This window comes from Bufo bufo, chromosome 2, assembly GCF_905171765.1.
Source record: "Bufo bufo chromosome 2, aBufBuf1.1, whole genome shotgun sequence".
Taxonomy (NCBI): Eukaryota; Metazoa; Chordata; class Amphibia; order Anura; family Bufonidae; genus Bufo; species Bufo bufo.
The window spans coordinates 119,695,411-119,707,903 of NC_053390.1; the positions used below are offsets into that span (position 1 = coordinate 119,695,411).

Sequence of the window (12,493 nt, forward strand, 5' to 3'; positions counted from 1 at the left end):
AGGAGGGAAGTGAGCTTCTAATGCTACATCCGAAGTCGCTTCGTTCAAAACTTAGTTCAGATTAAAACAGCAGAGTTCGGTTCCAAGTTTTAAAGTGGTTTTCCACTCTAAAAATTGTGGGTCTTCGTGAATCACTAACTTCGGCTCATCGGAGCTCATACATTCTAATACAGTACGGAGACGGATCTCCGTACAGTATTAATCCGAAGTTTTAAACAAAGCAACTTCGATGAAGCATCCAAAGCTCGCTTCACGCATCACTAGTGCCTACATTAAGTCCATCTAAACCAGGCCTAATTCAAAATCAAAACCATGTTGGTAATGCAATGTATTTAAAAAGTTTGTCAACTTTCAATGTAGTTTCATTGTGTGTGTAATCTGGGGTTTATCGAACCAAAAATCAAATGCAGTAATGAGAATATCACAGATTTATTCCACCATTGACTCGCACAGTATTCCTGGCACTCTAACCGTCAATATTACAAGATCTGATAGAGTGGATGTCCGTCGAGTTGTCAGGCATAGTACCTGCAGGTTCTCGTTGCATACACCGCAGCACCATTTACCAGACGCATCATTACGTGATAAGAGTCTTGGAAGCACAGATTCCAAGTGCTACAGCTGTAGTGTGCGCAGTATGTAAAGCACACCAGTATCCTGAGATGGCTAATTACCAAACAGGGCCTCTACAAGATGTATGCTTCATTATGAGGGCACTACAAGGTACCAAATGGCTCTAACAAATAACCACGAATCGCTAAAGCCAAGGCTTCTCTTACCTGGCACCAGCTGTACAACTATACCGGAGCTCATATTAATGGGTCTTCCATTACACAGCACAGAAAACGCATTAACTGTTTGTGGGTACATGCACATGGCAGTGTAGTTTATGTGAATTTTCCATGCGGTTTTCACTGCGTTTTCGTATCAAAACCTGCATGTGTTGCAGGCGAATTTGCTTCAGATCCCACCCTATGCATTGCAAAAGGTGAACTCTGCACTGAAAATCCACCTAAACAATGTAAACACTGCAGATTGCAAAATCCGCACCTTGGGTCAGTTTCTGCATCATGTACATGAGATTTTGGAAATCTCATCTACCTAGCTGGGACTGTATTACGTGGCAGATTTTCCATGTGACTTTTGACCTGAAATATGAGGTCTTGAGGGTATGCTCATTTTTACATCTGGGTACAAAAGTCCTGTAAACTTAGTGCCAGACTCATGACTGATGCACTTTTGCCACATAAGGGAAAGTTTTATGCTTCTCTTAGCAAAAAATATTATAGGCTAAATATTTCTTTGTGTCACAAAAGACAGACAACAGGGGGCGCTACTTACATCAAATGGTGTAGAAAAGGGAACGGAATAAGAAAGAGGAATATTATACAGGTCTACAGTAGGGGTTCAGTCTTCCTCCAAATCTTTGGATATTTGTCATAAATTCTAACCATTTACAGTATGTACATTGAATCATGTGTTTGCGATAGCAGTGAATGTAGAAACACGCATCAGCACAGCAATCACACCTAATAAAGTGAAAGGCAGTCCACTGTCACTATTCAGTTGTTATCCTTCATCCATTGCTGAATCCACTGGGAAATCTGTTCCATGTTTTGCTCCAGGTCGTCTGGTGTGTTACTGGGCAGCTGGTGGACGATGTCCTGCCGATAAGACTCCACAGCCTCTTCATATATAGTCTGGAAAATCTCACATTGGACGTTGTCTTGTAGCTTTTTCTGCTTGTAACCCCTAAATAAAAACAGACAATTAAAATGAATTTGATGCCAAAAGATGTGACCTCCTTGTGTAAACTGGAGCCTTTGTTGTTAGTATAGGTATCAATGGCCTCTCACTATAGCAATGGTGTAGAGCAGGCATGCTCAAACTGCGGACCTCCAGCTGTTGCAAAACTACAACTCCCAGCATGCCCGAACAGCCTACAGGTATCAGCCTACAGCAGGACATTGTAGTTTTACAACAGCTGGAGGGCCGCAGGTTTAGGATGCTTGGTGTAAAGGAATGGTTCCATCCTATCAAAAATGACCTTACATAATAACGAGATCACAAGTCAGATCTTCAAAGAACGGCTACCTGTAAATCCAATTGTAAACTAGACATTCGCCTGTGATAGTTCCACCAGCTATGGTCAGACTCTCCAATGAACATGTGCATTCAGCCACTTCAGCAGTGGGGAGGGGATCAATGGCTGCTCCAGCGCCACTTAGAGTTCTTGTTTGATCCTCGTTTCCCCGACGTGTATTTGGGGAGAGAATGGAAGTTTGGGATTTTGTGAGATCCTCATCACTTAGCAGAAGAAAAGGGACTACAGCTGCCGAGAATCAGGGAACTAGACCGCCACATTCTGCTAAAAGGTGGGAGTCCTATATTATTCCATAAAAGTTTAAGATGAGAATACCCCGTTCTTATCTCCATCATCGTGGCATTTACCTGCTCTCCAGTCTTTCATATAATAAGGAATTGTCTGTTCTCAGAACAAATACTATGTGGAACCATCTCTCTGGAAAAAAGTCGCAGCCGTGATAGTCTACAATGACGCCTCCTTCACTCATTCTGTCCTCCAGCTCATCAATCACCTGCAAGAAACAAAATAGCTCAAAAGAAATTGCAGCTGGAGAAAACAAACTCTTCTTGAATTCAGTGAGGATAGAGATATAAAATAAATATATATATATCCCATGTTAGTATGTGTAGATGAATCCTGTACTTTAGCATTTATTGGGACCTATTGGCATCTTGGACTAGGTGGCAGCTTAAATAGGTCCTGCCGCGGGTGCCCTTTAATTACGAACAATCGTTTTAACTGACCGATGACAGACCGTTATTTTTTTTTTTTTTTTTTATGTAGTATTTTCGTCCGCTAGTCGGAAGCAAGATCTTTTGTTCAAAGAAAGATTGTTTGTGAATGAAAGGTGATAATTTGAAAGAACGTTCTCAGAAAGATCTTCTGTCCATCGCCTTGTTCTACTGACCACTTATGGACAGGTTGAACAACTAGAACAATCAATATGGACTAAAATGTGCATGGGCGTATCTGCAAAAAGATCACCAGATGAGTGTTTGTTCAACCATCAACCTACTTCTGTCTAAGGCCTCATGCACACGACCGTTGTGTGTTTTGGCGTCCGGGTGCGTTGCACAATTTGCGGAACGGCACGGACAGCCATTGATATAACTGCCTATTCTTGTCCGCAAAATGGACAAGAATAGGACAGGATATATATTTTTGCGGACCACGGAACGGAGCAACGGATGCGGACACCACACTGAGTGCTGTCCGCACCTTTTGCGGCCCCATTGAAGTGAATAAGTCCGCATCCAAGCAGCAAAAACTGCGGCTTGTATGTGGACCAAAACAACGGTTGTGTGCATGAGGCCAAACATATATGGCCAGTTGGCCACCTCTAGTCCAGGATGCAGGGGGGAGGAGAAGTGGCTCCTAAGAAAGACGCTTGTACTACGGATATACGCAAGGTTTTCTGAAACGACTCTAAAACCATGCCGAAACCAGTTTTACCTCCTCTTCACTTTCACACTCATCAGATTGATACTGACACGTGTTTCGTGTTACCAAAATTTATTGGGATTAAAAGGTATTTTCTGAGAAAACAGCTAAAACAAGATGAAAAAAAAATAAAAAATAAAGTCTGGTTTAAAAATAATATATTACAACTTACTCTGTCTTCATCAAGAACTGGACACTCATACTCTTCATCGAAACCTTCATACAGGTTGCCTGTAAAAACAGAGAGCGAGGCGCCATGGTTTACGAGAGACGCATTCTTTTGCTTTTCTAATGCCATTTCCCCTTCTAGGATATGAAAAATACTTGCATGCAAGGTAGACATATGGACAAGTGGAGAACTTTAGTATGAAATGCTACATTAGGTCCAGATCATATAAATGTTTCCTTCACACTTGAGTTATGACCCACTTCTAGTCGTGGCTTCATCTCATGGGGACCAACATGTACTGCGCCTGGTGCCGTTGTAGAATTAAATCTCTTACAATCTAACAGGAGCATCTTGGGTCCCTGGGATGGCAGTGACAGCTGGGGGCCCCTAGAAGACAGAAGCGGTCTATAACTGCTTCTGCGTTCTTTACTTGGCATACAGCACTATGCAGTGAATAGAGGAAGCGGCATAGCCGCTATGGAGGCTCCTAGTGAAGCCTCTGAGGCAGATGTGAATGCGGGCGCGTTGGCTGTTCTTTCCGTCAAAAGCAATGGAAACCCAACAGAACCTGACTGCCAGAATCAGCAGAGCCAAAGGCATCGGAAAACAGACAGGAGCATCTTGTGAACGCTGAAAAATCTGTATAATTAAAGGATAACACCCAAGTGCTGACTAACCATCCACGGAGACAACAGACTGGGATTTACTGGAATTTACCAATTTTCTCATGTTTTTCTTTTTTATGGGTGGAGCAGCCTTATAATTACAGTCCTCATCGGCTTTACCCAATACCACTCCTGGAAGGAGGACACTGGACTCGATATGAAAATGAAAATTCACCCTCGCTTTCTTCTGATCTGCATAGAGTGCATAACACACTGCACGGCAAAAGAGATCATCTGCTTTCATAAAAAACCAAAACTCACAAATTTGAAAAGCTCATTAGAATTTCAAGTGATTAACTGTATTATTATAGATTACACTAAATATTAGGCTGTGTCTCGGAGGCTGCATCCAGAGTCAGAAAATACGGATCCTAGTTTACAATTAACAGCGTGGATGTCTGGTCTCCTGTTACCTTAAGGCTCCATTCACACGTCCGCAATTCTGTTTCGCATTCTGCGGAACGGAATTGCGGACCCTTTAATTTCTATGGGGCCACACGATGTGCTGTCTGGATCCAGAAATGCGGACCCACACTTCCGGGTCCACAATTCAGTTCCCGAAAAAAATAGAACATGTCCTAGGCATTTTCTATTATAGTGCCGGCGATGTGTGGTCCACAAATTGCGGAACGCACATTGCCGGTGTCCGTGTTTTTCGGATCCGTAAAACACATATGGATGTGTGAATGGACCCTAAGGCATCATAGGATAGATGGAGGTACTGTAGTGCTCTCTCTAATTTCATTATTTACCTGTAAAAAAGAAATAATAATAAAAACAAAACAAAACAAAAAAAAAAACAGTTTAACCCTTTCAGTCCCAGAGGGTTTTCTGTTTGTCACTCCATGCCTTTCCAGGGCCATAACTTTTTTAATTTTCCTGTTTACATCGCCGTATGAGGGCTTGTATTTTTGCGAGACAAGTTCAACAGTTTAAGATTGCATACAATGAAGTGGGGAGCTGGGAAAAATTCCAAATGGATAACTTTTTTGTAGCTATGTGTACAGAGCTGTATAAGAGCTCGTTCTTTGCGGTGCGATCTGTACTTTTCATTGCTACCATTTTGGAATGTGTATGACTTTTTGATTACTTTTTAATTTTTTGTGACTAAAAAACAGCGAGTCTGCTATTTTGGGATAAATATTTATATGGGATAATTATTTTTATTTTAATAGTACGAGTGTTTTTCGCACGTGGCCATGTCCATGATGTGTATTATTTTTTTTATTGCTTACATATTTTTTATTTACATTTTAGGGAAAGGGGGGGGGGGGGGGATTTGTTTTTTTTAAATTGTTTTATATATATAATATTTTTTTTTTAATAGTTCCCATAGAAATTTAAGTGCTGCAGCCTCTTGTCATTCAGGAGGACAGAGTCTGCACTCGGCTCAAATAAAATGTTATTTGATACAATCATGACCTGTGGCATATACTACTATTGATTATACATTTATACCTCATCATGTACCGCTACTTCATGGATTCTTGGCGATTGTCTTATCATGGACTGTGCTGCATGTGGAGATTCTTCTTTTCCATACATTTAATGAAGATCTCCTGTGTCTGACTTTTTAACTGGTTTGAACGTGTTGGTTCTCAATAAAGATTTACACATATTACGGTAAATTGTGATCTTTTGGTGTGCATCTGTCTGGGCATGCGCATTCTGCTCTTTAATACAATGGTCTTATATATGCATGCAGATTGCACCCATTTAAATATTTTGGTGGTGCCCGGTGTCCCCCTCTATCATATATTCCCTACAGACATGCTTTTGCAAATAATAATAAAGATAAAAATCACACTTTTTATAGCAAAAAATAAGAAAGCTCTAGTCCCGGATATTCCTTTTATTACTCCTTGCATCTTACCTTCTTTTGCTAAATCTCCAATATTGACATAGTCGAGACCTGTTCTCTCTGCCAGCTCTTTTCCCAGGGTTGTCTTTCCAACACCCGGGGTACCTGAAAAACGGTAAGAAAAGGCTTATGTTAATTAGCATTTAAAAGAGACCCACCATAAAAAGACAAAGGCAGAATTTCTATCCACCTGAAGTGTTATTTCTATATGATCACCTGAAGTTTCCGGCCCGCAGAATAGGACTGAATTAATTCTGATCTCAGCATGTCCCCTTTATCTGCTGCAGAGGGGAAGGGGTCACCAGCTACACCAGTGCTCACCATTATACCGAAATATCAGCCACTCTTCTTACCAGGAAGGAGGCAGATAAAGATTTAGGTTGCGATTTGGATGCACACAATGCCTTAAAGTGAAACGGTCATTCTTTTTTTCTTATTTGTGTAATGTGTAGGGGCAGTGATACCGACCATATTTGTAATATACTTTGATTACTGAAATCGTATATTTCTGTTAGAATAATAGCTGTAAAGTGGCCCATTTTGAGCCTTAGCAACGCTCCTCCGCTTTCATAACAGTGGAGACTCGCTCAACACTGACTATTATGTGAGCAGAAGACAGAGGAGCGTTGCTAAGGCTCAAAATGGGCCACTTTACAGCTATTATTCTAACAGAAATATACGATTTCAGTAATCAAAGTATATTACAAATATGGTCGGTATCACTGCCCCTACACATTACACAAATAAGAAAAAAAAGAATGACAGTTTCACTTAAAGGCCCTTTGCAGACGAGCGATACGGATTAGGTCTGGATGCGTTCAGTTAAAAATGCGTGATTTCGCAAGTTTATTGAGTTTTGCTCGCGATTGCGTTCAGTTTTTATTGCGCGGTGAAATGCGCACTGATGCGTTTTTCACGCGCGTGATAAAAAACTGAAGGTTTACAAACAACATCTCTTATGGTACTTTCACACTAGTGGTTTTCTTTTCCGGCGTTGAGTTCCATCACAGAGGCTCAATACCGGGAAAAAAACTGATCAGTTTTATCCTATTGCATTCTGAATGGAGAGCGTTCCGTTCAGGATGCATCAGTTCAGTCCCTCTTACGTTTCTTGGCCGGAGAAAATACCGCAGCATGCTGCAGTTTTCTCTCCGGCCAAAAATCCTGAACACTTGCCGGAATGCCGGATCCGGCATTAAGTGTTCCAGCAAAACAGATCCGGTTTTTCCGGTCTGCGCATACGTAGAAAAATGCAAAAAAAATAAAAAATACCGGATCAGTTTTTCCGGATAACACTGGAGAGACGGATCCGGTACTTCAATGCATTTGTCAGACGGATCCGCATCCAGATCCATCTGACAAATGCCATCCGTTTGCGTCAGGATTGCCGCATCCGGCAGGCAGTTCTGGCGATGGAACTGCCTGCCGGAATCCTATGTCGCAAGTGTGAAAGTACCCTTAGCAACCATCCATGAAAAACGCATCGCATCCGCACTTGCTTGTGGATGCGATTTGGGGGTATTGGGGCAGTATGGGGGTACACTGTACTCTCCTGCCAGTAGTAGGATGGTATTGGGCGGTATGCGGGCACACTGTACTCTCCTGCCAGTAGTAGGCTGGTATTGGGGCGGTATGCAGGCACACTGTACTCTTCTGCCAGTAGTAGGCTGGTATTGGGGCGGTATGCGGGTACACTGTACTCTCCTGCCAGTAGTAGGCTGGTATGGGGGAACACTGTACTCTCCTGCAAGTAGTAGGATGGTATTGGGACAGTATGCGGGTACACTGTACTCTCCTGCCAGTAGTAGGCTGGTATTGGGACAGTATGCGGGCACACTGTACTCTCCTGCCAGTAGTAGGCTGGTATTGGGGCGGTACGGGGGTACACTGCACTCACCCGTCAGCAGGATATTGGGGCGCCTCATGGTCACACGCGATCTCTCCCTGTCACGTGCAGTACTGGTGTCACACGCTGTATTCCGCGCACCATAAACTCGTTCATGCGGGAGGCGGGGCTACGTGACGTCATAGCCGAGGGCCGCACCGTCCGGTTGGATATAATTAATATAAAGCTACAATTTAAAATGAGACTGACGTGTTATTACAGTGTCACGATATCTAGAGGTATCATACTGGGACACTAAAGGTTAATGCAATCTGTGCCCACATCAAAGATGGCGTCGTCGGCTTCACCAGGCTAAGCCGTCAGCGGCATCTTTCAACTCGGCGTCTACGTCATTGCTGCGACGGTGACGTAGAAGTGCAGCGGCCGCGGTGTGAGGGAACAGTCAGGAGTGGCAGCGTTGTTGTGCCGGTGAGTATCTGTACCATGAGTGCGCTGCCTTCTTCACCAGTAGGGGGCCCCCGTGCCTGGAGGAGGTGACATTGTCTGCCTCCAGACGGGTCATGTGTGGAACTACAAGTCCCATCATCACTAACACACAGGCTCTGAGATGGCAGGAGGCTGCTAGTCCAGTCACTGTTATATTCCTGCACTTATAATTACTGAGGCAAATGGTCTGTCCTGAAGGTTTAATATTCCTCAGAAATATATTACTGCCACAGATACCCAAGTGCACGTTAGGCCTCGTTCACACGTCCATGATGACATCCGAGACGGTCCGTGAAAGATCTGTTTTTTGTTCTATGTATGTTTATTACCTTCCTTGTGTCGTCCGTACTCCAGGAAAAGCAGACAAAGCGCGCTGCCCCCGAGAACTTCAGGTAGTTATACATTTATTTATAAAAAATAAAAACACATCTAAAAACAAGCAAAGCATTTCAGTGGAGGTTCCCCACCTTCACCAGGCGGAGTTTCAGTGGCGGCCCCCCCCACCTTCATCAGGCAGAGTTTCAGTGGCGGCCCCACCTTCACCAGGCGGAGTTTCAGTGGCGCCCCCCCCCCCCACCTTCACCAGGCAGAGTTTCAGTGGCGGCCCCCCCCCCCACCCCTTCACCAGGCGGAGTTTCAGTGGCGGCCCCCCCACCTTCGTCAGGCGGAGTTTCAGTGGCGCCCCCCCCCCCTTCGTCAGGCGGAGTTTCAGTGGCGGCCCCCCCCCCACCTTCATCAGGCGGAGTTTCAGTGGCGGCCCCCCCCCCCCCCACCTTCATCAGGCGGAGTTTCAGTGGCGGCCCCCCCCCCCACCTTCATCAGGCGGAGTTTCAGTGGCGGCCCCCCCCCCCACCTTCATCAGGCGGAGTTTCAGTGGCGGCCCCCCCCCCCCACCTTCACCAGGCGGAGTTTCAGTGGCAGCCCCCCCCCACCTTCACCAGGCGGAGTTTCAGTGGCGGCCCCCCCCCACCTTCACCAGGCGGAGTTTCAGTGGCGGCCCCCCCCCACCTGGCAGAGTTTCAGTGGCGGCCCCCCACCTTCACCAGGCAAGGTTGCCTGATGAATGTAGTGGACTGGCACTGAAACGCGTTGCTTGTTTTTATGTTTTATTAAGTTTTTATAAATAACTCCTTCCCCCCCCCCCCCCCCCGACATGTTCTAGTTTTTTCGGGAACGGAATTGCGGATCAGGAAGTGCGTATCCGGAAATGCGGACAACACATAGTGTGCTGTCCGCATCCGTTCTGGCCCTATTGAAAATAAATAGGTCCGCACCTGTTCAGCAAAATTGCGGAATGGATCCAGACCCAAGTTGCGGACGTGTGAATGGACCCTTAAAGTCATCGGATATGTGAGCGGTCCATGACTCACTGATGTGTGAACGAGGCCTTTGATGGAGGAAGATAAGTGGCATCCAAATACATCAGGTGCCGATTAGAGATGAGCAAAGCGACTTCGGATGCAACATCCAAAGTCACTTCGCTAAAAAATCCATTATAATACTGTACGGAGATTTGTCTCAGTACAGTATTAGAATGTATGGGCTCCGATGAGCCGAAGTAAGTTTTCTGCGTCAGGTCGTTTTTCGCTGTAATAATCAATTACCGAAGTCTCTCGCGACTACATGAATGACTCCGGCTCATCAGAGCCCATACATTCTAATACTGTACTGAGACAAATCTCCATACGGCATTATAATGGATTTTTTAGCGAAGCGACTTCAGATGTTGCATCCGAAGTCACTTTGCTCATCTCTAGTGCTGATTATCGTTAGAATCCATTGGATGTTGGATGTGTAAATGAAAGGGGTTGTCTCCTCTCAGACGTTGATGGCATATCACTAGGATATGCCACTTATGTCAGATAGGTGCTTGTCCCACCTCTGGGCCCCTCTCCTATCTCCAAAACGGGCTGCCCAAAATGAAGGAGGGCGCACCATGCATGAAAAGCCACCTCTTCATTCACCGCTATGGCAGTTATGACAATATCCAACTAGTTCAGCTGTTTTCGGTGGTCCCATGAAGAGGTGGCTGTGCATGCATGGTGCGCCCTCCTTCATTTTGGGCAGTCCGTTTTGGAGATGGGAGTGGGGACTAACACCTATCTGACATTGGTGGCATATCCTAGAGATATGTCAGTGTCTGAGATGGGAATTCCTCTTTAAGTTATTGTTACGGTCCCTCAGGTGACTGATGTCAGGAAATCAAGGAGACTGTTTGAGCGTTGAGGAATCTAACAGTCTCCTTGATTTCTCTTAAATCTGTGTTTTTTTATTTATTTTATTTTCCTTTTTTAAATACAAAGTGAAAAACAACACAGATTATGATAGAAAAGACAACTAATGCAAGATAGCCACTAAGGGGAATAGTAAACTACCCTATGAGAGAGAGCAAAATCCTGCATAAATTATGAATATCACAATAGATTCAGGAATAATATAGAAAAATAAAACTATAACTCCCCCCCCCCCTCCCCATTTGGCTGTCGTCACTACAGCTCTATCAAATGGAGCTGTAATTACGATAATAATTGTGTCTTAACAGTCACACGTGCCGCTCTCCGTTTCTTTTCCATATCCTCATAAATTTTAATTTGTCGAAGGTACTGGATCCATTCATTTAGCGAGGGCGGGGAGACAGAGCCCCAGTAATTAATTAAGATAACTTTTGCCGCCATCAACCCCCTCATTCAGATCTGTCTGACCCGGACCGGAATTACCGTATCTGAAGCAAAATATCCCAACATTACCGTCAACATCCCGGGGTTATATGTCGAAGAGGACTCCTTTTTTAGGGCCACAAAAACCTGTTCCCAGTACCATTTTAATTTGCTGCAGTTCCAAAGTAAATGGCCAAAATACGCATTCACACATCCACATTTAGGACAGCAGCAATCTCGGCCTTTATTTTGAGGAAATTTCGCTTGGGTTTTTGGCGTATAGTACAATCGGTGCAAGATCTTAAATTGAATTAATCTGTGAGCATTAGAAATTGTGGCCTTTCTTACATTTCTGTAAATGCTGGTCCACTGTAGTGGGGGGCAATGCAACTCTTGCTCCCATTTACTTGGGCTTTTAAATACAGTTATGCTTGCCAATGCCATTTGAAGTGTACAGTATAAACTAGCTATCTTAACCCTCATCTGTCTGGGCATAACAATAATCAAAAAATACATTCTCCCGTGGAAAAATATAACCTTTATTGCTAGAGGCCTCATATATGTGTTTTAGACGTGCATACATAAACAAATCTAATGATGTACTATCAGTGAAATTAAATTCCAAAAAGGATTTAAAATGTCCTAAAGAAAAAAAGATGACTCTTAAATCAGTGTTGATAGAGTTAATGACCACTTCCCTTTTCTCAGCTGTTTGCTCAGTGGTCATCACTTCTACCCTTTATAGTCTGACCCCACCCTTCTGACTGTGCAGTAGATAGCTTCATTTGGGTTTGGCTGGGCTGGTGTGAGTTTGTCTCTGTTGTTCCTGTTCTTCCGTCTCGACAGAAGTTAAGTGTCGCGTTTGTTTGTACACTGCTCAAAAAAATAAAGGGAACACAAAAATAACACATCCTAGATCTGAATTAATTAAATATTCTTCTGAAATACTTTGTTCTTTACATAGTTGAATGTGCTGACAACAAAATCACACCAAAAAAAAAAATGGAAATCAAATTTTTTAACCCGTGGAGGTCTGGATTTGGAGTCACCCTCAAAATTAAAGTGGAAAAAAACACTACAGGCTGATCCAACTTTGATGTAATGTCCTTAAAACAAGTCAAAATGAGGCTCAGTAGTGTGTGGCCTCCACGTGCCTGTATGACCTCCCTAAAACACCTGTGCATGCTCCTGATGAGGTGGCGGACGGTCTCCTGAGGGATCTCCTCCCAGACCTGGACTAAAGCATCTGCCAACTCCTGGACAGTCTGTGGTGCAACGTGACG

General features: G+C 44.0%; 2 protein-coding genes across 2 annotated transcripts in view; one reads left to right on the plus strand and one right to left on the minus strand.

The window, feature by feature from the left end:
* Positions 1–414: 414 nt before the first annotated feature.
* Positions 415–8,231, minus strand: AK6 (adenylate kinase 6). The gene is made up of 5 exons (XM_040421489.1): positions 8,119–8,231; positions 6,234–6,326; positions 3,699–3,757; positions 2,452–2,597; positions 415–1,752 (listed from the first exon to the last, which is right to left on the minus strand). Exons 1-5 carry the CDS (start codon positions 8,144–8,146, stop codon positions 1,563–1,565), a joined length of 516 nt encoding a protein of 171 aa, XP_040277423.1. The 5' UTR covers positions 8,147–8,231; the 3' UTR covers positions 415–1,562.
* A 234-nt stretch (positions 8,232–8,465) lies between these two features.
* RAD17 (RAD17 checkpoint clamp loader component) overlaps positions 8,466–12,493 on the plus strand; it is a 67,575-nt gene continuing 63,547 nt past the window's right edge. The window contains exon 1 of the mRNA XM_040421486.1: positions 8,466–8,535. The gene's annotated coding sequence lies outside the window, so the exon portion shown is untranslated. The remainder of the gene's footprint in view (positions 8,536–12,493) is intronic.

What these genes read in the sequence shown, in the direction of transcription:
- AK6 (XM_040421489.1), bottom strand. Translation starts at nt 8,146, where the DNA reads ATGAGGCGCCCCAATATCCTGCTGACGG. An exon ending in CAGTTCTTGATGAAGACAGA is followed by an intron (nt 2,598 to 3,698) that starts GTAAGTTGTAAT and finishes TGTTTCTTGCAG; the next exon opens with GTGATTGATGAGCTGGAGGA. An exon ending in TATGAAAGACTGGAGAGCAG is followed by an intron (nt 1,753 to 2,451) that starts GTAAATGCCACG and finishes GTTTTTATTTAG; the next exon opens with GGGTTACAAGCAGAAAAAGC.